The sequence below is a fragment of the Zosterops lateralis genome (genome assembly GCF_965231275.1).
Source record: "Zosterops lateralis genome assembly, chromosome: 3".
Taxonomy (NCBI): domain Eukaryota; kingdom Metazoa; phylum Chordata; class Aves; order Passeriformes; family Zosteropidae; genus Zosterops; species Zosterops lateralis.
In genome coordinates this window covers 61085369-61111854 of record NC_139764.1, presented here as the reverse complement: position 1 = coordinate 61111854, position 26486 = coordinate 61085369, and the positions used below count along the sequence as shown (strand labels likewise).

The 26486-nt window shown below is 39.8% G+C and overlaps 1 protein-coding gene across 9 annotated transcripts in view; it reads left to right on the top strand.

Annotated features, from left to right (window-relative positions):
* NCOA7 (nuclear receptor coactivator 7) overlaps positions 1-26486 on the top strand; it is a 76573-nt gene that overhangs the window by 22890 nt on the left and 27197 nt on the right. For 5 of the 9 annotated variants that reach the window (XM_083857155.1, XM_083857153.1, XM_083857157.1 and 2 more), the window contains one exon: positions 16020-16273. In XM_083857155.1, coding sequence (XP_083713281.1) covers positions 16020-16273 — 254 coding nt within the window. Of the gene's footprint in view, positions 1-7535; positions 7615-15508; positions 15850-16019; positions 16274-26486 lie in introns of those variants that run through there. The other 4 variants (XM_083857158.1, XM_083857159.1, XM_083857152.1 and 1 more) reach the window with 4 other exon arrangements.

The window sequence follows — 26486 nt, the reverse complement described above, 5'->3', positions numbered from 1 at the left end:
ATGCTGCTTTTCAACAAGTTGACCAAAACACTTATATTAATTTTATTAATTGTTATGTCTTCAACTTGTGGTGACTTTAATCTGAACAGTCTGTGTGGAGATGAACTGTAAAAACCATACTTACGTTGAATGATTTCTAAATAGTTTCCAGGAGAATTACGAATTTTAGTTTTCAGTTTCGTTTTGGTCACCACTGAGAGCCAGATTTCAAGCCAAAAATGAAGCACTTCTATTAGAGAAAATATTCTCACTGGGATTTGGGTGCTTTCATGTTTATTGAATTTGCATTGGTCCTACTACTGTCATTCTGTTGCGAAAACTACATAGATGTCAGGGACATACTCCAAAGGCCATCCCAGGAGGCAGAGACTCCCTTTAGCTACAGGTTGTTAATACTTTTTCAGAACCCGAAGCCAGTTGCATAACTTGATGCTCACCTCCTCTTTCCTTATGATGTCAAATCTAAGGGAAGTAAAGGATTCACAGAATGTTTTAAGTTCATTTAGGTTCTTGGCCTAGATACCTAAATTTATATCCATACAGATGAAGGTTTATATATTAAACTCAAGATTTAAAGAAGATAAATATAAGTGTTTACTGCAGTTGTTGTTAACTTGCTACCAGCTCCAATTTACAGCTTTTTTCCCCTTCTAATTATTTCTAATACTTAAAAATAAATAAAACCATACAACAAATGGTGTATAGCTTTTCAGTCACATAGTTGGTTATAACCTAATCTTAGCTTTCCTTTTAAGTATTTGCAACAATTCCAACAGTAGGAGTCATTGATACACAACTACTGAGCTGTAAACAGCTAGAGTCTGGAAAGCTTAGCTTGGGAAGGGATTATATTTACTTGTCATGTTGTTATGGGTTTTTCCCTCATCCTTGCTCTTGGCAGCTGTTGGAGGCAGGATGTTGGCTTGCACAGATCCTTAGTCTGACACACCGTGGTCATTCCTTTGGTCAGGCTTTTGCATATTGCAAGCTATCACATTTGTAGGCATCTCCTTTGGACTTTTCCTGTCGTCTTGTTTTATTCCCATATTCAGTAACCATGCACTTCTTATTTTTTATTCCTGTGAGTATTAAGACACAGTAAGATGAGGAAATAAAAATGCAGTAAGTGCAGAGGGACTGTGTGGAAAAAGGGCATCAGTGGTGGCTAGAACAGAGGAAAACCTAGATAAGAAATACGTGCACAAAGATACTTCCTTGAGGGTGTCTCATGCATGTGAGACCTTTTCATGAGTTTTTCTGTTAGGTTTGGTTCTTGTTGGCCAGACTCTTTACATTGACATAAGAGATTTCAAGTGTTGGGTGCTCCTCAGCACACTATTCCTCCAGCAGTTGTTCTAATGGTTCTAATTCCAGTCTCCTTGCAATTGTTCTAATTTTCCTGACCCAATGTGTTGATGTTTATTCAGGTATCCTGTAGCACCCATAATTTATTTTTTGCTTTTAGGAGGAAAAGTTTTCCACACATTGTTTTTAAAACAAAGCATCATGGAAGTTTATCTTGGGTGTGAAGAACAGTCAAGATCCTGGAGATGCTTAAATATTTTTAAATGGCTCTAGGAAATAATACATAATTTCAATTCTTCTGTACAATGAAAATATCTTAATTCTTCCAGATATATAAACATTACCTCATAATCCAGTTACTGAAACTGAAAAACAGTATCTCATTTTATTCACATTGTTTCAGGCAATATCAAGTATGCCTGAGGCATTCTGTTTTGTAAGAAAAGGCTGAATATATCACTGCTTCATATTTATGAGGTGCAGTGGTTATTATTTGCTCTGTTATTTGGAATGTGTGTGTGCAGATTAGTTGATTTGCTATGGTGAATAGCTGAAAAAAATTTAATATTTTCTGAAACACAGTATTGTGATTTACCTTCCAAGTATTTACCTTCCAAGTACCTTCCAAGCTTGAGGGGCTGCAATGTTTTTAGCAGACTTTCTGTCTTCTGTGCTGTAAGTCAATATTTTAGCTGCCCTTTGCAACTGTCATAGTATAAGATGCTGAAAAATGTTTAGGATGTCATAGCATCACTGGGACCTGTTGGGGGGGAGCTTTGGGAGGTTGGTCAGGTCCTTCATATGCTTGAGAGGCACTTGCTATTCGTTGCTTACAAACTTCTTAGTATATTTTTTTTTCTTTAATTTATTTTTCTCATAGTTGTAAATCTGGAGAATGAGGGTTGGGAAGGAAATAGAACCTGCTTTTTCTGAAGTGTTGCATGATAGAAGTTGAACAGCTGTTTATCTTGGGAATTGTTTCCTCATGTCATGTTGGAGTCGCTTTCTGGATTCTAAAGTTTCTGTGTTAGCAGTCTTGTAATTCTGTAGTGCAGGATAGAATTCAGCAAAAGAGCATGAATCATCATTTTCTGATTAGTCTTTAAATCACAGTATTATTCCCAATATGAGTGCTTCCTCTAGGAAACATAAACAAGAGAGTGGTTTCTGCGGTCTTGGTTCTTTCCAGTGCTTTCATCCTCAAGAGTCATTTAGGATTGAAGAAAAATTTTTTTTACTGGTAACAGAATTAGTGAAAATATTTAATAGGGCCCTGAGGTTTCCTCAGGCTTCTTTAAAACTTTCCAGTACAGAAATGCTGTTTATGGAGATACAAAGCTTGTGTAAGACAGGAAGCGTGGTTAACCTCCTCTTCCATTCACTTCCCCCTGCATGTGAAGTGAGACTCGGGTGTGAAGAGGCTTTTTTTAGGACAGAAAAGAAAGGCAGGGTTTTGTGATGTTGATTTCTTTGGGAGCTGTATCGCAGACTAGGCAGAGAAAAAGAGTTTAGTTAATCTTCAAATGTACTGTGTCACACCAGTAATTTCACAGGTTTTCACTTTGCAAGGTTCTTGTAAGGTTGGATTGTTTCACAGAAGCATGCAATGACCTTAAGTTTGCTTTTCCCAAAGGAGCCTTTGGGTGTCTCTTATCAGCCTTTGAAAATAAACTTGTTTAGCCTTCTTTATAGAACATAAATAGTTACACGATGGGCCTTTTGATATAGACATCTGTGCAGTTTTGATAAGAGTTGCTATTTACATTGTTGCAACGTAATTTGCCTTCCTTTGCTTCCCTTGCCCACAGCCTACAGCTGGGAATGCCGGGCCCTGAGGGGTGTACTGGATGTTCCTGGTGGGAACCTTTTCACTTTTGGAGGGATTTAAAGACAATCTTAAAAATTATAAAATCTGTAGGCTTCACAAGGTAGCTTTCTGCATAGGTGAGATACAGACTTCTTACTGTATCTGGTATAGTTACATTTTTAAATTGCACTGTTTCTGTAGGGTCTGCAGATACAGTTTTATCCTTTCAGCCTCCTAGGTGTGAGTTCTCTTCTGCTCTTAGGTGCTTTATGTATCTACTGCATGAAGTTCTGCTTAACCTCAGTGAACTGTTTTAAAATTAAGTCTTGCTTGAACACTGGTTTCCACCAGTATAGCATAACACTTGGCAGAAGTGTGGTTGCATGGTCGATTTTAAGGTGATATTGTTTCAGATGCTACTGAAAGGAGGTGGTCACGCTCAGCCTTCTGGTTTTGCCATGTCTCTTACGGATGACAGAGCTGTCATCACTGAGCTGCTCCAGCATGAAGGCACCTTCCAGAAGCAGCCACCTAAAGAGATGCCTACTGGTACTGACTTTTTAGTGGTGCTGTTATCATGCTCTGAGAAATAACGACTGCCTTACCTCCTTTTGCAGCAGTCCTGGTCAGCTCTCCTGTGCTTTGTACCACGTGGTAGTAGGGAGTAGGCTGTCCAGTATTTTGAGGAGAACAGTCAGCAGTGTAAGCTATGTTAGAGTTTGCTGGATTGGAGAAAACAGATTGATAAGAAGCTAGACGTGCACCCTCAGGGAAGGCGTTTCTGGATCACAAATAAAATTGCCTGCCTTTGTATCTGCCATTATTCGAGGCTTTTGCCTGTGTGGTTTTGGCATGTACCATGCTACATTGTATAGTCTATTTCTGGAAAGGGTGCTGCATGTTTAAGGGGAAAGGTATGAATGATACTTGCAGGAGCATGCTTTTGGAAAGGGGCAGTTTCCCCCCTCTGTCTGAGAGACTGGAAGGCACTATATAGCTAACTAAAGGAATTCTGTTGGTTAGAGGAGAAGTGCTGTGGATCCTCTCTGGGTACACTGGGTATCTGCTTGCACTGTATCTGAACTACTGTTTGTATGTTCTGCAGTTTTTACTGCATGCCTCTGGGCATTGGGCTCCCCACTCTTGTCTCCCCAATGAAATGAAGCTTTTTGCTTCTGCTCTGGGGCTTTGAACAGGGTAAGAGGCTGCGTGGATATTCCTGGTGGCCTTAGATTCCCCATGGTAAACTCTAATGCCCTCAGTGTTAATCCAGTTCCCAGACTGTTTGGAAGGGATTTCTTCCAACCCACCCTGTGCCTGCCAATCTGATTATGTGGAGGTGAGTAGTAAATTTAGGTTTTTGGTGTTTTTTTTTCTGTCCTACTCTGTAGTCTGAGCAAGAAATGTTTCCTAGGATCATCTGAAATTTGATGGTGTATGCTACATATGCTTTAAGTCTCTCATGCTATTCCACTGAGATCTGTGGGATTCCTCCTGTTGATTTATGTGGGAGAAAATCCCGAGGAGTGCAGCAGGAGTGGTTAGGAATTTGGGGGGGAGGGAAATAATTGTCCTTATGCTGGAAAACCTTTGTAATGTAAATGAGCCATAAATCAGCCCTCGGGGTGTCTTAATACACTGAGTATATTCCTGCAAGACAGCAGTTTCTGGCACAGAGAACTTGTCTTGTATAGCACTTAATATACTGCTAATAACTTCAGACTTTTGCTACTATTTTTCTGGACAGGCTATTTTTATTTCAGTAGGTGTAAGCTTAACAGCTAGCAAATCACTGGCAAGCTTAGTTTAAATTATATTATGGTTTGGGCATTACAGTGCATTTCTATCATGGATTTTTACTTTCAGTAATGCTTCTATAAATAAATGGCTTGAAGGTGTTAATCACATGTTTCAGCCAGACAGTCTTTAAAAGTCACATCTCCTCAAGCAGAAGATTTATCTGTATGTTCACGAGCTGTTAGTGAGCTAAATGTTAAAAAGATGATGCTGCTCTTTCCACCTGCACCACAGCAGGTGCTGCATGTAGCAGTTCTGCTCGCCTGGGGCTGAGAAGAATTTTTGTTATTACGGAGATGTTCTGTATTATAAATACTGCCAAAACTATTTTTTTTTCTTTCTTTCTTATCTTCTTTTTTTTTTTTTTTTTTTTTGGCAATCCAAAACTACAGCATATGACTCTGGTCCCATGGACGAATGCATTTGGGCAATTTTATGCGTGTGAGGAACCATACTGTTAGGTGTTACAGAACAGTGAGAGCTGCTTGTAGGAGCTGAGCTGTCCAGGCACGAGTGGTGGGAGCAGGTCCAAAGCATGCGGCTGCGGGGAGAAGTGCCAGAGCACCGGAGGGGAGGGGAGGCCAGCAGCTCCCTACCCACCTGCCATAGCAGGGGTAGGACCCAGCATGCCAGGAAGCTTTCCTTCCCAGCCCAGAAGGGAACGAACTAGTGGGCATAATGGCAGGCAGCAGGACAGAATGTCACAGTGCACCTCCCTTATCTGGCTTGGGCTGGCTGGATTTGGTAGGAGGTTGTTGTCCTTGAAAATACCAGGAGGCTGAAGATAGTTCCTGGCCTGCTTCTCCCCAGCACCCTCCTGCTCTGCATCTGCAGGGAGGAGGCAGCGCTCAGCCTCCCTGGGGGTGCTGCTGCAGGGAGTGAGGGCACTTGGTGTTAAGCAGAAGGGCTGCCTTGCAGGATTAAATTCAGGAGCTGTAACTTCCTGGTTTCCTCAGCTTATTATTCTAGTTCAGCTACTGTCTCAAGTGCAGTGAGCCCTCATGGGCTTGCAGAGTCCAGAGAACATAAAGATAGAGCAAAGCCTCTTGTGTCTTCATGTTGGCTCATCTTCCATCACGCTGACAGAGGGCAAGATTTACTTTTTGCTTTTCCATTTTCCCGGAAGTAATTGTTTCTTCCCCTTCCAGCCATGTGCATTTTGACTGCAGGTTAAAAGTTTCAGCTGAAGTGAAAATGAAGAAATGCAAACTTTTCTTCAGGCATAAATAAATGCACAAATAATATAATATTGGATATAAAACCCAGAGAGGAGTTTTAAGATATAGTAATTAATACACATTTTATCTCTTAGGAGTGTAATTGACCTACTACACTACTGTAATGGTACTGCTGCTGGAAAATATCAGACTGTGCCAGATTCTCATTTTGAGGTTTATGTTTGTTAGGAGTTGCACTTGCCTATGCCTGCCATATGACTGTCTCACATAGACAAGCTCTCCCTGTCTTGTCATCTTTATACCTGTGGTTAATGGTCTTTTCACTACAATATTAAAAAGGTGGTGCCATATTATTTTGTATAGAAGATGATGCAGACACCTGTTCTGGGTGTAGATTGATCATGATTCTCACTTATGAAATATCTCTTGTATGAGACAATATCAGCCATTACTTGAAACCCTGAAACTACAGATTCCTCTGTCTTTCCTCCATGTGAGTATGGCTGTGTGTCTTTTCAGAACTTTAATCCATGTAACAAGATCATAAGTGCACTCAGACATTTCTTCTGTGCTGCATGCCAGTTCAGGGGAAGTCTGTTCAGGAAAGGCATTAATGCTCAACATGCAAAATAGGTTGCAAGTTGTTTGAGGACAGAGGATACAAACACAGAAATGAGATATGTGGTTGGTTGAGATTTGTTTTTAACAATTACTGAAATACTTTTAATAAAACCTTTTTTACTCATGTTGCTGTGCTTTTTGCTGTAAATTTGTTCCTGAATGGATAAGTTTTCAACCTGTTTGTAGGCCTGTGCACAGCATCTCTTATACTGTGATCTCCAGCTGTTACTAACAGAATCCTTGAGAAATATGTGTTGACATTTGGATAATTTTGGTGTTGTTATGAAAGTTAGCATTTAAAGCCATTGATTTGGCTTTGATTTTAGTGCCTTTTTTAAAAAGAAAAATACCTCGGCCTTGTCTATTAATCATAAAAAGGAGAAAGTGTAGGGTTTTTTTCTTTGTGTTTTTCTTTTTTTAAACTACTTTTGTTTACAGCTGTAGTAAATTGATAGTTTGATGCTATAGAAATTGATGCAATGATGCAGAGAACCTTGACATTTAAATGGTAGTTTGCAAAGTAACTTTCTTAAGCAAAGGCTAATGCAAAACCAGATACTTTAAATCCAAGTCCCCTCCAAGCTATCTCTGTTATTAGTAATTTAAATAAACTGTTGAATTTTTGACTTTACTTTGGTCACTGACTTCTCAACCATAGCCACTTTTGGTTCACCCCAACTCATTTGGTCAGCAAACACTGACAGGTGACTTCACTTACAAGTTGTGTCAACTTACTCAACAATAAGATCCTTTTTTATGGAGGAAACAATACTTTCTTCTCTCTCTGCTGCTATTGGAGAAGCAGAGTCACTGTTTCCTTTTTGCAGCAGGGGAAGCTTCCCATCTTGCAGCCCTCGGAGCACCAATGTTTATGAAAATTTCCCGTCATCAAAGCACCTTTTCCAGGTAAGTTGGAAAAATGCCATGACCACTTCAGTGCTCCTGTCCAGAGGTCTGTTGGGCATGGTGTGGTGTGTGCCTGGTTTGGCTTTCTGGCATCCTCTTTTTACTGATCTCAAGTAACAGAACAACCAAAGCTGTTACTTGAGAAGCCCTTCCATCTCACCAGTGTCTGCTTGGAGGAGCAGTCTTGCTTCTGCTTACAGCCTTCTTCTTTTGTGGACACCAATGGCAGCAAGCCAAATGGGACCTAATGGGGCAATTTTGAAAAATTAATTAATGTATTGGTATTTTTGCTGGATTACCTTTAACCTACATAGTTTCCCAGATCTGGTCCCTGTGAAATTGAAACAAAAGGGTTTCTGCACGAATGGGGACAACTCCTGGGGCCAGAATCAGTGGTGAGCAGAGAGAGAGAGGCACCTTCTTTTGCTAACAGAAGTGGCTTAAAGGTGCTTCTTTGAGCTACAGGCTTTTGAGACAAGTCTCCTTTTCCTGGAATAGCCTTGTGCTCTGGAGGTTTGCTTTGCTTTTTGCCTCATTACTGTTGCACTCAGCATTCTTGATTTCTGCTGGGGGCCAGGTACTGCTGCTCAAGAATGAGGGGCAGGGGAAAAAAAAGGAAGTGCCTGCAGGTATTCTTCAAGAGTCTGCCCACATGTGTACACCCTTCTTAGTTTCCCATGTAGATTCCTTCTGAGAAAACAAACAAACAAACCCCTAAAACCAAAGCAAACCAACCAAACCACCAAAACTGCAAGTCTGTATCCCGTCAGTGTGTTCTCCATGGCCTTGCCATGATGAATTTCCATATTTGCTCTTTGTATCTTTTTATATCTTTGGCAAACAGCATGCCTAAGCTGTTTATTTTTATCTGCATTTTACTTTTGTCTGAATGTAATTCTTGAAAGAATTTGATTTGGTATCTTAGGTACTTCTCATATAAGAAATACTAAGATAGCACTCCTTAAGTTTTTTTTCCTGGAGGTGGGTTTCAGCTACGTTACTGCTGCATGATGTGCGGCACATTTCCAGTGGGTTTTGCTTTAAATGACCATTGATTTTCACCAGCCGTTTTATTCCTTCCGTGCAAATGTTAATTGGTATTTGAGTCACTGAGCCCTACATTTCTTTCTGACTGTTTTCAGTCAGTTTAATTGATACTAAAACTGCTTTCTATTATCAGGAAATTTTGTTACACAGGTAATCTGAGAAAGCTGGTGTGGAGCAGCCAATGTATAGAGCAGCACATACCCCCAGAATTTTCTGTGTACCCTGTTGTTGTCTTTGGGACTGTTCTCAATTCTTGTATTTTGTTTCCCTGTGTTATCTAAAAGAGAGACCTTCCTCTATTTTTCATGAAATTTGAGTTTCATGAAGAGTGTTCAGTTGAGGCAGGGAGTGAGGAGTTTATCAAAGTTTTTGAGAAACTTGAGATGTATGCCAGCCAGCTTTATGAGCTTATTGTCCTCATCAAAATAAAAAAAAGGTTTTACTATGGTGTGACTCCTTCTGTGCAAGTTCTCTGTAACATCCTCCTTTGCTGTGTAACTGCAGTTCCCTTTTTCTTGCAGTTTCACTCCTACGGAGGGGAGTGGTGGCTTGAGGGGCTGGCATTAAGTGGGGGAGACCAGTGCTGTCTGGAGGTGACAGGGCAGGGCCATCCCTCCCTTGCCAGGGCCTCAGTGCAGGGAGAATGACTTGTTGAGCCACTTTTGGAAGAATTCCTGGCATGTGTAGGAGCCCTTTGGGGTGATGAATGAACACCACAGTGGGAGAGAGTATCTGGTATTGTCAGCAGAAGAAAGCAGGAGGAGCACGATGGGAGTGTGTTAAGAATCAAGTTGGTATTTGTGACAAAATAGTTCTGTGATGCTGCTCTAATTGAATAAGCCTATTGAGTGAACTTCTGGCAAAGTTAAAGGAATCATCCAAAGGGAAAGATTTCTTCATTTTGCCTTCTGCCTAAGGCTGTTCTTTAAAAGCTTGCAGTAAATAAGTTTATAAGGGAGAGAATCAAATAGATGTCTAAAGCAAGCAAAATAGCTTTCCAGAATCCTTTTCCTATGGAAAAGATTTTATTGTTGCTATAGCAACTGAGTGCTGACTCCATCACCACCTCCTTTGCTAAATAAACACAAAAGATGGGGATACTTTTGCCTTTGAAAATTGAAAGTTTGTTAAGGTATGTGGGTACGTTGTAATGTTAAATTTAGGAAAATAAAAGATTTCCTGACAGTGCAAAACCCTCTTGAGTTTTACCCAGGGAAACAGGGATTATTACCACCCTCTAAATAACATAAAATATGTTAGATGGGATATTTAAAATTCCCTGATCTAAGTCAGAAAACTGGGGAGGAGAGATGAACATATTTTACATAATCTAAAAACTCATTTTATGAGAAAGTATAGTGTCTTTAAAATTCCAGAACAACTTTGCTACAAATCCTTCCCTCCACATTACAGATGATGAAACAGATGTACTGACTTGGTTTTTAAGCTAATGGCAGTAATGGGAAGAAAATAGACATGCCCTGGATTGTCAGTACAGCACTTCACTCTCTGGAGCGTGCCAGCTTTCTTGAGCATTGCTGCTGGCTGACCATCTGTCAGCCTGGTGCTGGTACTTGTTGTCAATCAGTAACAGGAGTTCCAATGAAAGTGGAAATTTCCAGCTTTGACCTGTGCTACTAACATCAGAGCTTTCAGGAATTGTTTTTGTCCTTTGGAATGACCAGGTTATGGACACTTTTGAGTGTGTGCAACCACCATACTGGAACCACACGGTTGTCCTTGATAACTTTTTCAGATTTTTTTTTTTTTTTTTTTTTTTTTTTTTTTTTTTTTTTTTTTTTTTTCCTTTCTGTGGTTAGTTTTTTAAATGTCTGGCAAAAGATGTGTTCTTTCCCTTACATATGCCTTAATAATCTGTTTTAATAGTAAACATATAGCCTTGTGGCTTGCTTGTTTCCAAAACAGGAGATGTGCCAACCTGAAATGGCTGGTGTTCCATGAAGTGTGCCTCCTTGCAGGGTGGATGCTGTTCCCTTTTAGGAAGATTTCTGAGGGTGAATGACTTTATATTTGTTTCTGTGCTGATGTGAAAGTAGCTGCACTGGGGAGATCTGGGAAAAGTGTTATGGTCTGGCAAGCAATCTGACTTCCTTTGGCTTTGCAAGCAGCAATGATTTATTTTGTCTGAGATTTGCTTATTCTTCAGGTTCCATTGGATGGGATGAGAGCACAGCCATGCCTGGAGCTGGCTGAGCCCTGCTGACACTGGGCTGGCTGAAGGGGAGAGGGGTGATCAGTGCAGGCTGGGAGAATGGCTGATTAAGATCAGACCAGTGGGTGCCTAATGGAGATTTTTACTGTAAGATTTCTGTAGGTAAATATGGGGGGTTTTGGACATGGATTTGATTTATCTCTTCCGGATGGGTGGAGAAAGGCATGGAGGGTAGAAAGAAACTAGTATATATTATAATCAGTGAAGAGATTTAAATTAAGATTAAAATGATTAATTCTCAAGTAAATAATTGGGGTGCACATCATTTTTATATAAAGAAATCTTAATGGGAACAGAACAGATTAAGGTGCTTGAAGTGTTTTAAAGGTTTTTTTAAAAAATCTTATTGTATATATACATAAGTAGATTTTTTTAAAAATTGTATTTAAGGAACATGATCTGTTTGTGCTCTACAGGATGTTAAGATGATTGTATGCCAGATGTCAACACACATTTTAGAGGATGCACATTGTGGAAAATTTCTAAAGGAAAACTTCAGCTTGTCAGCTGAAAGATAAAAAGATTTCTTCTCCCTTCCTCCTTCTTTTGGTTATATTTTCGGAGAGCTACTTTATTAGATGCTTTTGTTTCTAAAGCAAGAGTTATACATGGTGTATGATCTTTGTTAATCTAATACATCATAAAAAACATGCCTTACTATCACAGGAGTTTTTTAGAACATCCTATCATATGGACCTAGTGCTCTTTGACTGTGGTATTATGTATTGAATGAGATCATACTGAATTGTCTGTTAGACACCTTTATTGAATAGAAGTTAAGCAAAACAATGAAATTTCTAGGAAAAAAGTTACTGTCAGATTTCCATGTCTTTATTGTGTCAGTGTCAGAGTTGCTTTACTGGTTGCTTGTAGTTTCTAGTGGAAGTTGGGCAGATAACATCACACCTCTTTTCTCTTTTCTTTTACCCTAACCACCTACCTTGTAAGTGTAATGGGAAGTTGAGGCTGTTTTAGTGTAAAAACTACTTGCCTTTCATAGGCAGTCAGAGTTGGATCTGGAAGATGAAGTAGGCCATTTCTTGGAATCTTTCCTAGCTCTTTTCTTGTAAGTCAGTACCCTATTAAACACTCAGTTGCAAATTAATTTAAGTAAGCACTGCTAACTTTGCATTTTTACCTGCCTACTCTGAGATTGTGTCCATTTCAGGTCATTAGTCTTCATTAAATTAAATGATCTTTGTATTGCATAAGTTTTGCTTTTGCTGGTAAACTTTGTATTTGGACAAACTTAGAAAATGGCTTACTTGTTGTTGCTCAGCAAGCATTTGAGGGGCTGGAAAAGGATCCCTCTGTATAAACTCAGAAGAAATGTTTTGCCTGTCAGAATCAATTTGCTTGTAAAATGTTCTCTGGTGTCTAAATGAAATTACAGATGTGTAATACTTTCTTCATAAACAGGAGTGTTTTTACAGATGTTTGTTTATCCTGCCCTCCCTATTTCTTTCTTTCTCTTTTTTTCCCCAGCAGCTTTCTTAGTGGAACACAATATATCCATCAACTGATACTGAAAACCAAGCATTTTCTGCAGCAACACTTTATGATTCAGTTTATACATCTTATTTTGCCTGAAAGGCTGATTTAATTGCAGAACATGATCAAACTGAGGGGTTTAATTTGTTGTTGTTGTTGAGTTCCCTTTTACTTTCATAACTGTTAGGACAAAACTGAATGTTGGATTTGTTTACAGACATCCCCTTGCTAACTGAACAAACCCACTCAAAATCTTCCAATGTAGTTGGAAAAAGAAATAATTCAACAAACTGTGTTCTTAAAACCATCATCCATAGCAGCTCTTGTCATAGAGGTTGAGAAGTACCTGAGAGCTGGGAGAAGCATAGATTAGACTTTCAGCCCCCACCTTCTTTAGGAGTTGATGGGTTTGAAATCTGAGCAGGAGAAGGACTGGCAGCTTGTGTGGGATATACACAGTCAGTGTGAGAGAAGGGTGGGTGGAGGTACCTCAGGGGGATGGAATTGAGGATGCAGTAAACCCTCCAGCTGTGCTCTTCACAGCCCAGTCTCTGCTGCACTGTACCAGTGTGCATTAATAATGAATTGTCTCGTGTATACAGGGCTTTGCTTTACTAAGAGCGTGCATAATGTCAAAAAGCACAGTAGGTTTGAGGCTGCTGTCATGGCTTTAAATGCTGTTGAAGCCTTGTTTTGGTTCCTTGGGATGTTACAGGCAGGGCTTTTCAGGAGTGGTGAATTGCAGAGGTTTGGGTAATTTTTACTAGGCTTTAGAAACCTCTGGAAGAAGCATCTTAGAAGCAAAGATCATAACCCTAGACAGAGTTGAAGTTACTTTGAGTCCTCTCTGAAATGTCATGGATACTTGGTTTTAATTTAGTCTTTTTTCTTAGTGCCAAGGTTACCACTTTTGGAGTTGGATGGTCATGGCCTTTAAACAGAGCAGTGGGCAGGAGGAAGGAGTAAATCTTAGCACTGTCTGAAAATCTGATACCTGCCATGTGGATGGAATAGAATTTATGGAGTGCCCAGATTCTTGATCACTTTAACCTGAAAGATGCCAGTGGCACTGTCCATTCACAGCAGCAGCAGCAGCTGTGTGCTGGGGATGCTGTACGTTGTGTAGTGAGCCCCAGCGTGCTGCAGTAGTGGGAATGCAGCAAGGTTGAACACTGAGGACAAGAACCAGTCAGTTGATTGCAGCGAGTGAGTTCAGACTCTCTGCTTTCCTTTTTTTCTATCACTAATGGACCAGTTCTGTTTCAGCTCTTTATTCTGAAAGTTGCCAGGGGCATCTTTGAAAACTCCAGTTCAAATGAGAATGTTTTAAGGAAAGTACTGACCAAAGCTGTTAGTATTGTCACCAGGACTGTTGACCTCTAGAGAGGTTTTTCTCTTTATTATTTTTTCCCCCTGCCAAAAAGGGTTCTGTGTTTCCATTAGTGCCGCTTTTGTTGTTTTGAGATACTTCATTCATCGTACAGAAAGCTTACTTAACAGAGTTTGTGATCAAAACAAGTAGACTGTTAATCAGAAGACAGAAGTCTCTGATGCAGTGTGAGTAGAAATGGGGTGCCAGTGGACGTTTGCTAGTTCTCATCTACTGAAGCAGGTGATTTGAGTATCCTGGGATATGCACACACACAGACAGGAAGGTCATTGAGTCACTAGAGTCAAAAGTCAGGAATGTGACAAATTTAGAAGTCTGGAATTGGGTATACCCATGGTAGGAATTATGCCATTTTAGCGTAGAGGGCTGCCTTGCCAAGATTTACACCAGAGCTAAGTATACACATCGTGCGTTACAAAGTGTTTGTAATGTTTTATGATTGCTACAGGAAGCCTTTCATAAGGGCTGTGGCTTATTAGTTAAAAATAAGCCTCCTTTGCATATGCAAATTTTCATTAGTCTAGTTTAACATGTAGTCAGTTTAAACCCTTCATGTGTTATATAAATGTAGTCACTTTTATAAATCCCTGTATGGTGTTTTCATATGTAGTCAGGACTGAATGCATAAATTTCATATACAGTAACTGTCTCTTTCTTGGCAGAGCATGAACTACTAGTACTGGTTTTCTTACAGTTCTGTGAGTTTGAATGAATGGGGAACCACAGCATCCTCTCCAGGTTGGCTGCAGGATGTGAATCTTCTTATTTTGGGAAGCATTCAAGAAATATTTATACCTACGTGTGTGATAGACACACTTTGTAAGACTGTATTTTGAAGTGTTACACTGGAAAGTGTTGGTCACATGCAGTCTGAGAAACTGACCTTTCTCAGTCGAAACATTCCAAACTTGGAACTGGTTTTAATATTTAATTTTTAAAAAGAGGTGTGTAGCCTGAAACATCTTTCTAAAATGTACAGTTGCTCTGTGTATTTTTTTTTATGTTGTAGTCTAAAAGAATACATGAGAAGCATATAAACATAAAAGGTGGAAGACAGAACCTTGGAAATTCCTGCATTATATTAATAACTTAATGTATTAAGTTTTCACTTACGTAAGCTACTGCTGTGAGCCCATGTAACCTTTTCTCATTTGTGGTGACTCACTGGTTGTCTGTATTTTCTATGCATAATTCTTCCTGTGCACAAAACAATTTTTTTGGCATCAACAAGATAAATGTACTACTCACTCCCCTAGGTGTCTTGTAACCAAGAAGCTAATGTACTGAAGAGATGGACCATTAGATAGATTAGTTTTTCATTTTGTATGGTATGAGTCAGTGATTAACTGGGAACTATTTTAGTGACAGTGACCCTCAATCCATAGTCAGGTCTTTGCTCTTACTAAGCAAACTCAGTGCTGTAGATAGTGATTTAGCAGAAAATTCTGTGTTAGCATTCCTGAAGCATCTTTCTCATTTGAACTGTGCTTTAAGGAGTCTTCTAAAAAGAAAATACTCTTGTTGCTATAGTGATAAGTTGGAAGATTTATAGGCAGCTCATTAAGATTTCACTGAGAAGAAATCTAGGCAGCTGGAAAATGTTCTGGCACAAGCAGTTTGTGGCCACGTTGATAATGTTGCAGAAGGAGCTCCTGGGTGACATTTGAAATAACAGCTAGTGTGGGTTGTGCCAGAACAGCTGTGGAGTAGCCTGAATGTCTTCTAGGAGATAGCCTTGGACAAAAAGGAAAAAAGTACCAAGTTTGTGTGAGAACAGATGGTTTTATAAAGCAGGAGCAGTGGACTGTGGAATTGTTGTTAGCTGTTGTGTTATAGTACATTGTGATCTGAGGTTTTGTTTTATACCAGGCTTCATCTTGAAAACATGAATTCAGTATTTTTTTTTTTACATTTAGATGTATGGCCCTTTTTAAAAAAACAGCTTTTCAATGGTTTGTTTGTTTGTTTTCCCCTGTTCCTTCTCCTCTGTAAACAGTAAAAACCATACTATCTTTTTTGTTATTCTTGAGAAGGTATCCTTGAGATTATTATATAATGGAAGAAAGAGTATCAGGTAGGATCATCTTAGTTCCCAAGTTACTGCTGCCAAGTGTGTGATATTTAAAGGGTTGTAAGGAATTCTGATATTAAATGAATTTTTAAAAAGATCAATTTTGAAGGTGAATGAACATGTTTCTAGAGGTTGGCTAAATCTTAATGTGGGTTTCTTTTCTTTATGCACAGTTTGAAAAAGAAAAGGCAAGTCAAACAAACCACCGAGACTGTCTCTGCCAATTCCCCTGGATCTCCTGATTCCAAAACACCTTCTGAGAAAGATGATGAAAGTAAAGTTATTTTGGAGCAAATCAGTTCCTCTGAAGACAACTGTAAATTTTCTGGGGAAAAGGAAACTGCTCCAGACAAGGAAAAGAAAAAGAAAAAGTACAATCAACTGAAGGACATCAGACGCACAGAACTTAAAAGATATTACAGTACTGGTGAGTTAATGTTAATGCTGTAGTATTTTAAAATCTGATTGTTTTGATAGCTTGCTAATGTATTTTTCTCATTTTCTGTAGGCCTTTCTTAAAAGGAAATTAACTTTGGATATCCTTCCTATAAAAGCAAATGGAATTATATGGTTCAAAATATCTGCTATTAATGTAAACCTTGCATTCGCACAAAAATACCTATATATTGTTTCTCAGTTATAAACTCAGTGTTGTTATAGGCAGGAATTTGTTTATTATTGCATTTTATTTTTGTTATTTTTAAGATTAGTCTTCAGTGTTTTATGGGGTTCAATGTTTTTGATGGGGCTATTTCTTTCATAATTTGATGTATACTATTTAAGGCTTCAGTCTTGATTCATATTCATGTTTGTTGAAGTGCAAGAAGTAAGTAAATTAACTATATATTTTTAAACAAGATGTCAAAGGGTTTGTGTGGTGGCTTGTTTCCCTCTCATGCCCCCAGCTGTCTAACTCAATTAATTATAAATTCCTTTTTAGATTTTTTTTTTTTGCAAGTACTTCAGAAAAAAATAGTTGTACATTAATAATATGAGATGAGTCATATACACATCTGTTTGCAGGTCTGGATTTTAATTTGTTAGATATTCTTAATTGATTTTAGATATGACTTATGAAATACTTCTCATTCCAGATTTTATCTTGGTATTTTGTTGAAATTAATTTCTAGATTTGGAGAACTCTGGTTCTGTCTTGTAAGGAATCTTGTAAGGAATCTCCAAAGAGAAGGAATGGAACAGAAAACTGTAGCTATTCTCAAAGCAGACTTCTTGGCTGCTCACACAGTGTGTGCATGGATGACTGACTCCTAAGGAGGAGTCCTCTTCAGGGTAAAAAAAAAAAGAAATCTGCTGTGAAACTTTGTTATGTGTTGAGTATTTGTGCAGACCAGCCCACAGCTGAAGAGTGCCTTTTATGAGGCAGTATAGCCTTGCCATAAAGAAGATAAGTCCTGGAGTAATCCTTCCTGGCAAGCTCAAGGGTTTACAGCGATCAGGCTGCAACTTTTGGCAGATTTGAATGTGATGAGATCAATAATTTGAGAACTAAAAGAAAACTTTCTTCTCTCTGAAGTTCTGATCACACCATTCTGGAAATAAAATCTGTGAAAGGCAAACTGGAGAACTGTTAATGAACAAACCTGTAAATTCTTACTGCTTTGGTAGTATGCTAATATAAAAAAACCTAAACACCAAAATGCAAACTCCTGCTGCATTCCCAGTAAAGTGCTTCTGCTAGAAGCCCATGTTGGTTTGTACCATTTAGAGGAATTTAAGGGTTTGTGAGGTAGCTGGGTTTTGTTTCTCAAGTTTTTCAGGAGTTAAATTTAAAAATTCTGCAGTTGGCACTTGGGGTGGTGAGATGGAGGGGCAGTGGGATTGCTCCTTGTCACTAAGAACGTGGCAGTGCTAGCGAAGGAGAATGTAAAGATGCCTTTGACTTGTGATCCAACAGTCAGTACAAACTCAGGTTTTACTTACATCTGTTTCGTAAGTGTTCCCCAGTTTCATTGAACTGGCATCATTACAGGGTGACTTGAAATGCTACTGATCATCATGTAGGTGTGCAAAGTTTCTGGGTTCTGCAGAAGTACAGAATTTCTGTTAAGAAATAATTTAATGCTTCTGTTGAGCTGAGCAAGGCCCAACTGGCAAAATCGAGAGAGATAACTTCCTTGTTAAATGCCTTCTTTTGCTTGTTCCAAAAGGCTTTTACCCAACAGGAGCATCAAATTGCAGAAGTGAAAGTTCAAATAGAGGCAGAAAAGAGATGATTGTGAAACAAGTGCAATAGCTCCAAAAGCAACTTTGAAAATGAAGTGTTTTCAGTAGAATTGTTAGTTGCCATGGCACTGGACTACATGGCTTATACTGCCTTCACCCGCTGCACCTATAGCTCGCAGGGTTACCTGCTTAGTTTGTTACTGCTGTTCTCCAGAAAGCTGCCACCTTTGCCAACATCCTGAGTAGTTTTTGAGAGCTGTCTGTACACCCACAGCAGTCTGAAAGAGCTGGACTTGTTTAAGTAGTTTTTTACCTGCATATGTCGTGGCAGAGGACAAACTTACCTGTCTTACTAAGCTGAGTTCTGCCAGGTGTATATTCAGCAATTCTCTGCTGGAAGATGTGTCAGCTGCAGTGGCTTAATGGAGATTCTGTCATTAGATGATTTGAGTCCAGAGGAGTTGTGTCTGCCAGTCTAACAGAATGAAGACCACTGTCCTCTGAATAATCTCCCTTTCATATTTTACAGGACCATAAATCCTGCTTTATTTATTGTTCTAAAAGATGGGGGAAGGAACATAACATCTCATTACAATTTGTTCCTTGCACACCACGTTCCTTCATTAGAGGCTTGTGAATGTGTTTGCCTTTTTGAATTTGTAAATGCAGTGACATCCTGACTCCCACTTTGAATGCTGTGCTTTTTAATAGATTCCTGCAGGCACCGGTGCTGTCAGGAGGATTTTGTTGACTCAGTAAATTCCTCTTCTCCGGTGGAAGGACTAGCACAGCTTCTGAAGGCGGTTCAGATGGAGGTGGTTATCCCTGCCAAACTTTGTAACACCCAAAGAAGGGTGGTTAAAAGCCTGGGATTATTTGGGGAAGGTGGAAGCGCGGCGGTGCGGCTCCTCTCCCGCATCCCGGTGCGGTTGTGTTAGTGCCGGCAGCCACCGGGGGGCGCCGCCGAGCCGAGGAGGAGGAGGAGCGACTGGGGCATCCTCTAGGAAGGGATCCTCCAGCATCCCTGTCCCAGCCAAGACTGTTCACTACGGCATATCGGCTTGCACTGTGGTGGCATCCTTACAAATAACCTGAAGGTACGCAGGAATGACCATTTTTCTTGAGGCACTGCTAAGTGGCTGAATAGGTCCTACTTCCAGAAAGTTTCTCCAGTGTAGCCTCATAGCTTCCTTTCCTCTTAGCACTTGCACTGTTCTTCAGTGCAAGTTCCATAATAATTTGCAACATTCAGTCTCCAAATCTCATCCTCTGAGACATTGCCTTGCAGATACAGCCCTTGTTCTCTTGCCTCGAAACAACAGAGATGCTAATACTGCTTGCTGCTTTTTTTCCTGAAGATCAATGAAAATAACACTCCTTTCTATGTTTTTGCCACATCTTTTGGCTTATGTGGTAATCTGCTTTTTAACTTTGTTTTACTCTTTCTGCTCTTGTTGCTGCAGAAAACAGGTTTCAGACTTCAAGGATATGTCTGTCTGGCACAATACAGTGGTCACTGAGGTGCTCTGGGTGCTGTACTTGGTGCCCAGGATGCTCTCCTCTTCTTGGGGTAGCCCAGCTGACTTGCTTTTGCAGCTTGGCTGCTTGGTTCTCTCTGGAAACCCTGTTTTTATTGAAAGATGTTGACTTGATTCTTATGAGATTAGGAAACCAGAATTTCTGTCAGGAGTTGCTGAACTGGATGAAAACATTTGCGCTGTGCCACTGAAGACACTGAAGTAGGTAAAAGTGAGGGCTTCTGAAAACAAGTGGTGTAACAGTGGTCAAAAACAATACTGAATTTCATAATTATATTTATTCCAGTATGATATAATGTGTCTTTCTGTCAGATGTGCATAATATTCCTAGATTCCACTGATTTTGCTTGAAAATCTAAGTGGGCAACATATGTGAGGAATTGGTCTCTGTTAAAGAATATGTTATAAATAAAAGTTTGGTTTAGGTGGCTTGTCCCATATCACAGAGTTACTTTTGTCAAGAAAATAAAATCCGCTTGACTAGCTTATCATTCTGCTGTATAATCATAGAGCCATCTTTTCCCATTCACTGCATGGTGTTCAATTTCTCCAGGAGTGGGAGGTGAGAGTAACATAACCCCCTCTTATTGTAGCTCTGATTTACATCAAAACAAGCAGGAGTCCTAAACACCCTGAGAAGGAAAGTGGTATGTGTCCATTTAATGACATAGTATATCACATGTTGAGCAGAGGTGCCAGAGTATCTCCCTAGGGGCAGAAAGTCTTTTTTTACTTGTTGTCCCTGCTATCCCTTGAGCAGGAGGTGATACAGGAGCAGTGCACCATGTGTGCAGTTATCAAACCTCTGAATGTTCTGGGTAACTGACCAAGAACAAATTTTAGTAAGTAAAGCAGAGAGGGCATCGCAATTTTCGTTACTCGTTACGTGGTGAAATTGGCCCTGACTGGCACAGAAACACCAGAGGCAGCTCTCATGATACCAGAGGTACTTTGTTTCAAAGATGCAGTGAAAATTTATAAAGAATTTAAATGTAAGAAAATGGTGGGACACTTACTGAACACACATTACATAATAGTTTCGTCATCTGCTTAGTAGGCTTAATCTGAAGGGGACTTTTCGAAACATACTGAGTTAAAAATAGAAACTTCCTTCTGCTTTTGAGTCCTGGTTTTGTCTTTTGTATTACCTGGTACAGAACAGTAAGGTGCAGTTGAGGACCTAATTAAGGTGTTACACATAAAACAAAGAGGAAAGAATTAAAAAAAAAAAAAAAAAAAAGAGAGAGAGAAAATCCATATAAATTTTTGCTCGTAGCTAGCTAATGGTAATCAGCCCTCGTCTCTGGGGGCTTGATTTGGTCAGCCCTATTAATGTAGCAAAATACTTCCTACTCTTAAGTAATCCAAGTGGTTTACAAAGTGGGCTACTCAGTATTGTGTTAAGTTACTTAATACAGCAGTAGGAACAGGATCTAAATTGTCTCAGGTTCTGAGACCTTGCCTTAGTGTTTGTGCTTCAGGCCAAAAATGACTGTGGATATAAGGAGGGGTGAAAATGGAAATAATATGTTTCTTTCAGAATGAAGATCTCAAACAGAACTGAAGCAGCATAGGAAGAAGTCAATTTGGTTATAATTGCCTGTGTAGAATACTAGGGGATTGGAATAACTTGTATACGAGGGTAAACTGAAGGTACTGAATCGGGCAGTGCCTGGTTGGGAAGCTTCAGAAACCTGGTTTATTAGTGCCAGTTATAGAAACCATGTGGAAAGAATAAAGTGGACAAATGACTGAAAGGCAGCTGTTTTCAGAGGACTTGTTTTGGAATGAGAACAAATGGTCTTGAATCCCAATGGATGAGTGTTAAGGCCACCAGGTTATATTCAAGCTGTGCTGTTAACAGATGTTTGCTAGAAACAGTTGCACAGAGAAGGGATGCCTTGTCCATAGGCAGGAGAATTCCATCTGAGCAGTAAGTACCAGTAATGTTAGCATTTTAAGTTCTGAAAATTTGTTTTGAAGTGTCTTAATGCTGGGCAATCTCCCCATGTGTGTCATCCTCTTCAATTTCTCATCTTAGCTTTTGTTTGTTTTAAACTGTGTCAAAGATGCAAATAGTTGAAACCTGATGTTTTGTATGTAATAGATAGGTATTGCCCATCAACACAACCTTGGCATTATTAGCACCATGCTCAAAGCAAATGTGCTAATCCCAGTGGCACACATGGCAACCAAATCTTGAGGCAGATGACTGAGCTGTTTCTAAGTCTGCTGTTAGAAGGAAATGAAGCCATATGGATATATAAAACCAACTTGTAAACTCACCTGTTGATAGTCGGTAATCTAATGTATGTTTCAAGTAGGAAGCAAAGGAATTGAATGGGAAAGTAAAGGACAGAACATGAAAACTGTCCAGGAACATAAAAATTAAAAGATTTCTTAACTCTGTTAAGAACAAAAGAGAAACTAAAAATAATTATAACTCAGTATGTGATACTAGCAGTTGAATTTTCAGTCATTTTATGGTGCTTCTGTCAGCAAGGAAGATGAAAGGAGAATTGATCTATTTATATACTGTGGTATGATTTTCTTCACTCAGAAATGGAGGTAAACAGTCGCTTAATAAACACAATTAATTTTTTTTAGTTGACAAAGCTATTTTTCACATTGGAGTCCTGAGAGTTTATTGATGAATTTGTGATAACTGATGTGGTTTTTTTCAGTAAGCTTTAAAAAAGTTGATACAAGATTTTGATATTCCTTCCTTAATTTTCAACTAGTCAATCAAGGCATTTGTAAGCATTACATTGCTGATGTTGTGTACTAGTATTTTGTGAGGCCCTTGACTTTATATTCTAGAATGTCTCAAGTTAAAAATTTAAATGGTAGGACACTCTGGTAGGATGACCAAAGGTGTGTAGCTCTGAAGGGGTCAGTAGCTTTCTGTCTGATTTAGCACTTTATCGGTGAGGGGGGAAAGTGCCCATCAGAAGTTACCAATGCTGAGTTACGTGCATTGAGTAGTAACTTGGGTACAGGTAGATTACCTGTTTAAAGGTAGATTGTAGAACAAAGCTTTCCAGGATGAATGGCCTGTTAACTGTGAAAAATTACTTGGAGTACTTGATGTGCCTATTTACCTGACCATAAACTTGGAAAACATCATTTTGGAGGAAAAAAAAAAATAGTACAGGTACTTGAAAGTTTTATATAAGTGAGTAAAAGCAGTTACAGTGTGACTGTGTGACTACTGCTGAACCACTGTGTTCAAGCCTGGTGGTGTGTGTGATTCCAGGGTGAAGAAGTGCTAGAGGGGCAGTAGGAAAGCCCATGCCATTTCAGACCAGAGCTCATTTAGTGTATGTTCTCCCACAAAGGCAACACCTGGGTGTCTGGGGAAGATTATGAACACAATGAATTTTGTAAAAGCGTCCACACTCCTGTCCTCTTCTGAGTTGTTCGTGCATTTAGAGTGCTGTGTCATATGCTTATCCTGCCTCTCACTGGGCCTGTGGAGGTTTCTGCAGTATCTTTTGGTAAAGAATGCACAGGTTTGCTACCATTTTCTTGAAAAGCAATCTTGCTTCTGCTGGCTTTGTTGAGCAGCCATGGGTTCTTGTATAAGAAACTGAACAGTCAGTCCCTACTCACCATCTCCAAGACTCCTATGATTTTTCTTGTGCATATCTTTGTTGTTTTCTGGCTGGCTGGTTGGGTTTTTGTTTGTTCTTTTCTCTCTGTAAAATATCCCTTTTCCATCGTTTCCAGGCTGAAGTTATTCAGCATTCTTTACATGTAAGCTGTGCATGGCTTTGCTTCTCCCTTGTTAGCCTTCTCTGGACCTCCATGACCCAGGATGCTGGAACAGGGAATGTTTTTGCTCTTAATTCAGGTTTTCTGACTTAGTTTACTGTGACTTCTGCTTAGCACAGCTCAGGGAAGAAGGAAAATGTTGAGAGACTAGAGGGAGTTGTCTCCCCCTTGAGACAATGCTTCTTGCGGGAGAAAAAACCCAAGAGCCTTATCCTAAATGAATTGTGTAATTAAAATATCATAGAAAACAGCTTTGGCAGGCTCAGAAGGCCTGGACATGGAGAAAAACAAGTGGAAATTAGAAATCAGGGCTACCTTTTTAACAATGGCATAAATTACTGAGGCAGAAAATTAAAAAGTGGTGTTTCTGTCATGGGGGGAAAAATACCAAGATTTACTATTTTACAAAGTTATATTCCACTATAGCAATTACTGAAATTAAGATTTAAGGCAGTGACATCTTGTGATGTGTTCTGGAAAGGTCAGACTAGAGAATGACAGGCTGGTGTTTGGTTAGCTAAAACTGATCTCACTGCTGAAAGACCCAGGTGTGTTTCCAAGGGCCGTCTGTTTTCCCAAGGCCTGAATTTTCAGAAAGAGTGAGCACTTACGTTCTTAATTATATTTCAACTCAGATGCACGTAATATCTCTGAAAAGTGGTCCCAGAGGACGAGAGGAAGGCTGTGGAGTGACTGGTCCCATAGTCCATGGTGAGACTGTGACAGGTGTGCGTGTGCAGGAGGCAAAAAGGAAGTGAGTCAGGAGAATTAGTAAAAAGAATTGTCATATTTCTGCCAGGGATAATGAAGGGATATATGTCTTTGTGGTTAGCAAGTTCCTCACTTCCAGGATCCACTGGCTCATCATGCCTGGGGTAGTCTAGCTTTCCTAGGCTGTGCCAGCTGCCTGCTGAGTCTTGTGCTTGCTGTGCACGGGTGCACCGTGAAGTTAGTCTTGAGTACCTGCAGGGCACATGCAGCTCTTCAGAGGCTGTCTTGGTGGTTTATCCTGTGCTGGGATAAAGAGTTGGACTATGACAGGACTTTCTCTTCCATATTTCCTGAGAGGGCTGTCAACCAAGCAGATTGGATCCTTTGCCTCTTCCCCTACCCAGGCTTCCAGAACCTGTACCCTGAGTGCCTCCGGAGCAGTCCTCTGCAGCACCCACGTGTATCAGCTCTCTCCTCTTCCCAGTGACTCACTGTTGCTCTCTTGGAATTTCTGCCCTCAGGGAACAGGCAGAATATTCTCATTTTAGTTTTAGACATTCTTCTCTAAGACAGGAATATTCATAAGCCATGTATGTAAGGAGCACAATATAGTGCATTTGAAATCATGTTGCCGATCTTTTGGTCTCCAAGCAGAGGCATGAGGAAGTAATTTTTAGGGTGTCTTTGTGACTCATGCCTGGTATCCTCAAGGCAGGCTTTTAATTTGTCTTCTTCACCAAGTTCCCATATTGTGCTTGAAAAACACCGTTGAAAGTTAATATAAATGCTCTGAAAAGCAGCACTCTCTTCACATGCATTTAAATAATAATACAAAGTTAAGCCAGATCTTTTTGATTGTGTAACGCCCTCTTGCCCAGCTTTCTCTACTGACATTTCCTAATACCGTCTCAGTCTGTTGTGATGTCTCTGTTGCAACTTGTTGAATCACGTTTGGGATCAGGATGTATAAACTGAGTTGCTCTTTTCCATGGCTTCTGAGGATCTGCGTGATGAAGTGATGACAGTCAGCAGTCATCTCCAGACATGAAAACAGGGCATGTGTCCTGTATCTTTAGAATCTTTGTGATTTTCATCTCTCTTTTCAACCTGTGACCTTGTAAACACCAGTCAGTAGACAGGACAGTGCAGTGATTGATTTGAGGAGAGACATTGGCCTGGTTGACTTACATGGCATAGCCTTCCCAGGCAGCCAGGCTTGAACTGTGTTCAAGCAGTAAAATAAATGAAGAAAACCAGCATGTGTAGTGTTAACAGTTTCCTAAAATGTCCATATTTTCTCTTCTGATGCCTAAGTATTCCTTCCCTCAGCCCTGCTTTGTTGACAGGCTGATTTTCCTCACTCTGTATTGTCCTTGAGTACCTGATGTAGTGGATAGTCAGAAATTTTATGGTGAAACTTTCGTGAAAGATGTGTTTTGACACTGACATGTTCCTGAACAGGATTCACAAGTAATGCTGTCAGACCACAAAGGAGCTAATGCCACTTCTTGGGGGTGAAGTCACTAAAAAGGAAATTTAAGTTTCTTTAACTATTTGCAGGTTTTCATGTAGAAGCTGCAGGATGTGAATATTGTGTGAATATCAGTAGTTAAATTTTGATTGAAATGTGCCTAAAAATACCTAATAGCAGAGGGAGTCACTACCTTTTTTTAATCAGTTCTTTGAACTGATTGTCATTTTTCGTTGAGGCTCTGTATTTTCTGGTGATCTATTTATTCCTTTGAAAAAATTGCTTGGAAAATAATTAGTGGACAATCAATTTTTATTGAGAATGGAGAAAAGTTACTTAGGGCATAGATATTTCAAAATCATATGTCTGGATTTGTACTGATCAGGGAATTGCTATTTTCCTATGTCAGGAGAAGTCTCACTAATGAAGGAGCATAAGTGTGGTCGTGATGGATGACAGCTGCCCTTTTGTTTCAAGTGACTTCAGCAGTAGCGAAGGAGGAAGCCAGCTGATATGATTCAGTAGAGTAAAAATATGCAGAAGTAAAGGTGAGGGCTTGTCAGGAGACTCTGGGGGAAGTGGGAAGCAGAAAAGAAAAACAGATACCTGAGTTGGTGAGAAAGTGTAGAGATTTTTTATTCCTCTTTCAGCATGGTAGCAGTACACTGTCCAGATCTGAGTAGGGAATGTTTCTGTCTAACTTGCTGGTTTTCTTTAGGGAGACAGGTCTGATCAGATGACCAAAACCTCTTTTTATGTGCTCCCTAAGTGCTCCGGCTGGCTAAAGGAGGGAATGGGGCTGGGATGTCTTTCTCAGAGGCTGCTGCAGCTGAAATGTCAGAGTGGGTGGAAGGTGTCCCAAACCAGGAATCTGGCCCCTGTGATGGTGGGGTTCACCCACGCTTGACAGGAGCTAAAAGAAATACTTTTTTATTTAAAGCTAGTAATTTTAATGTGAATGA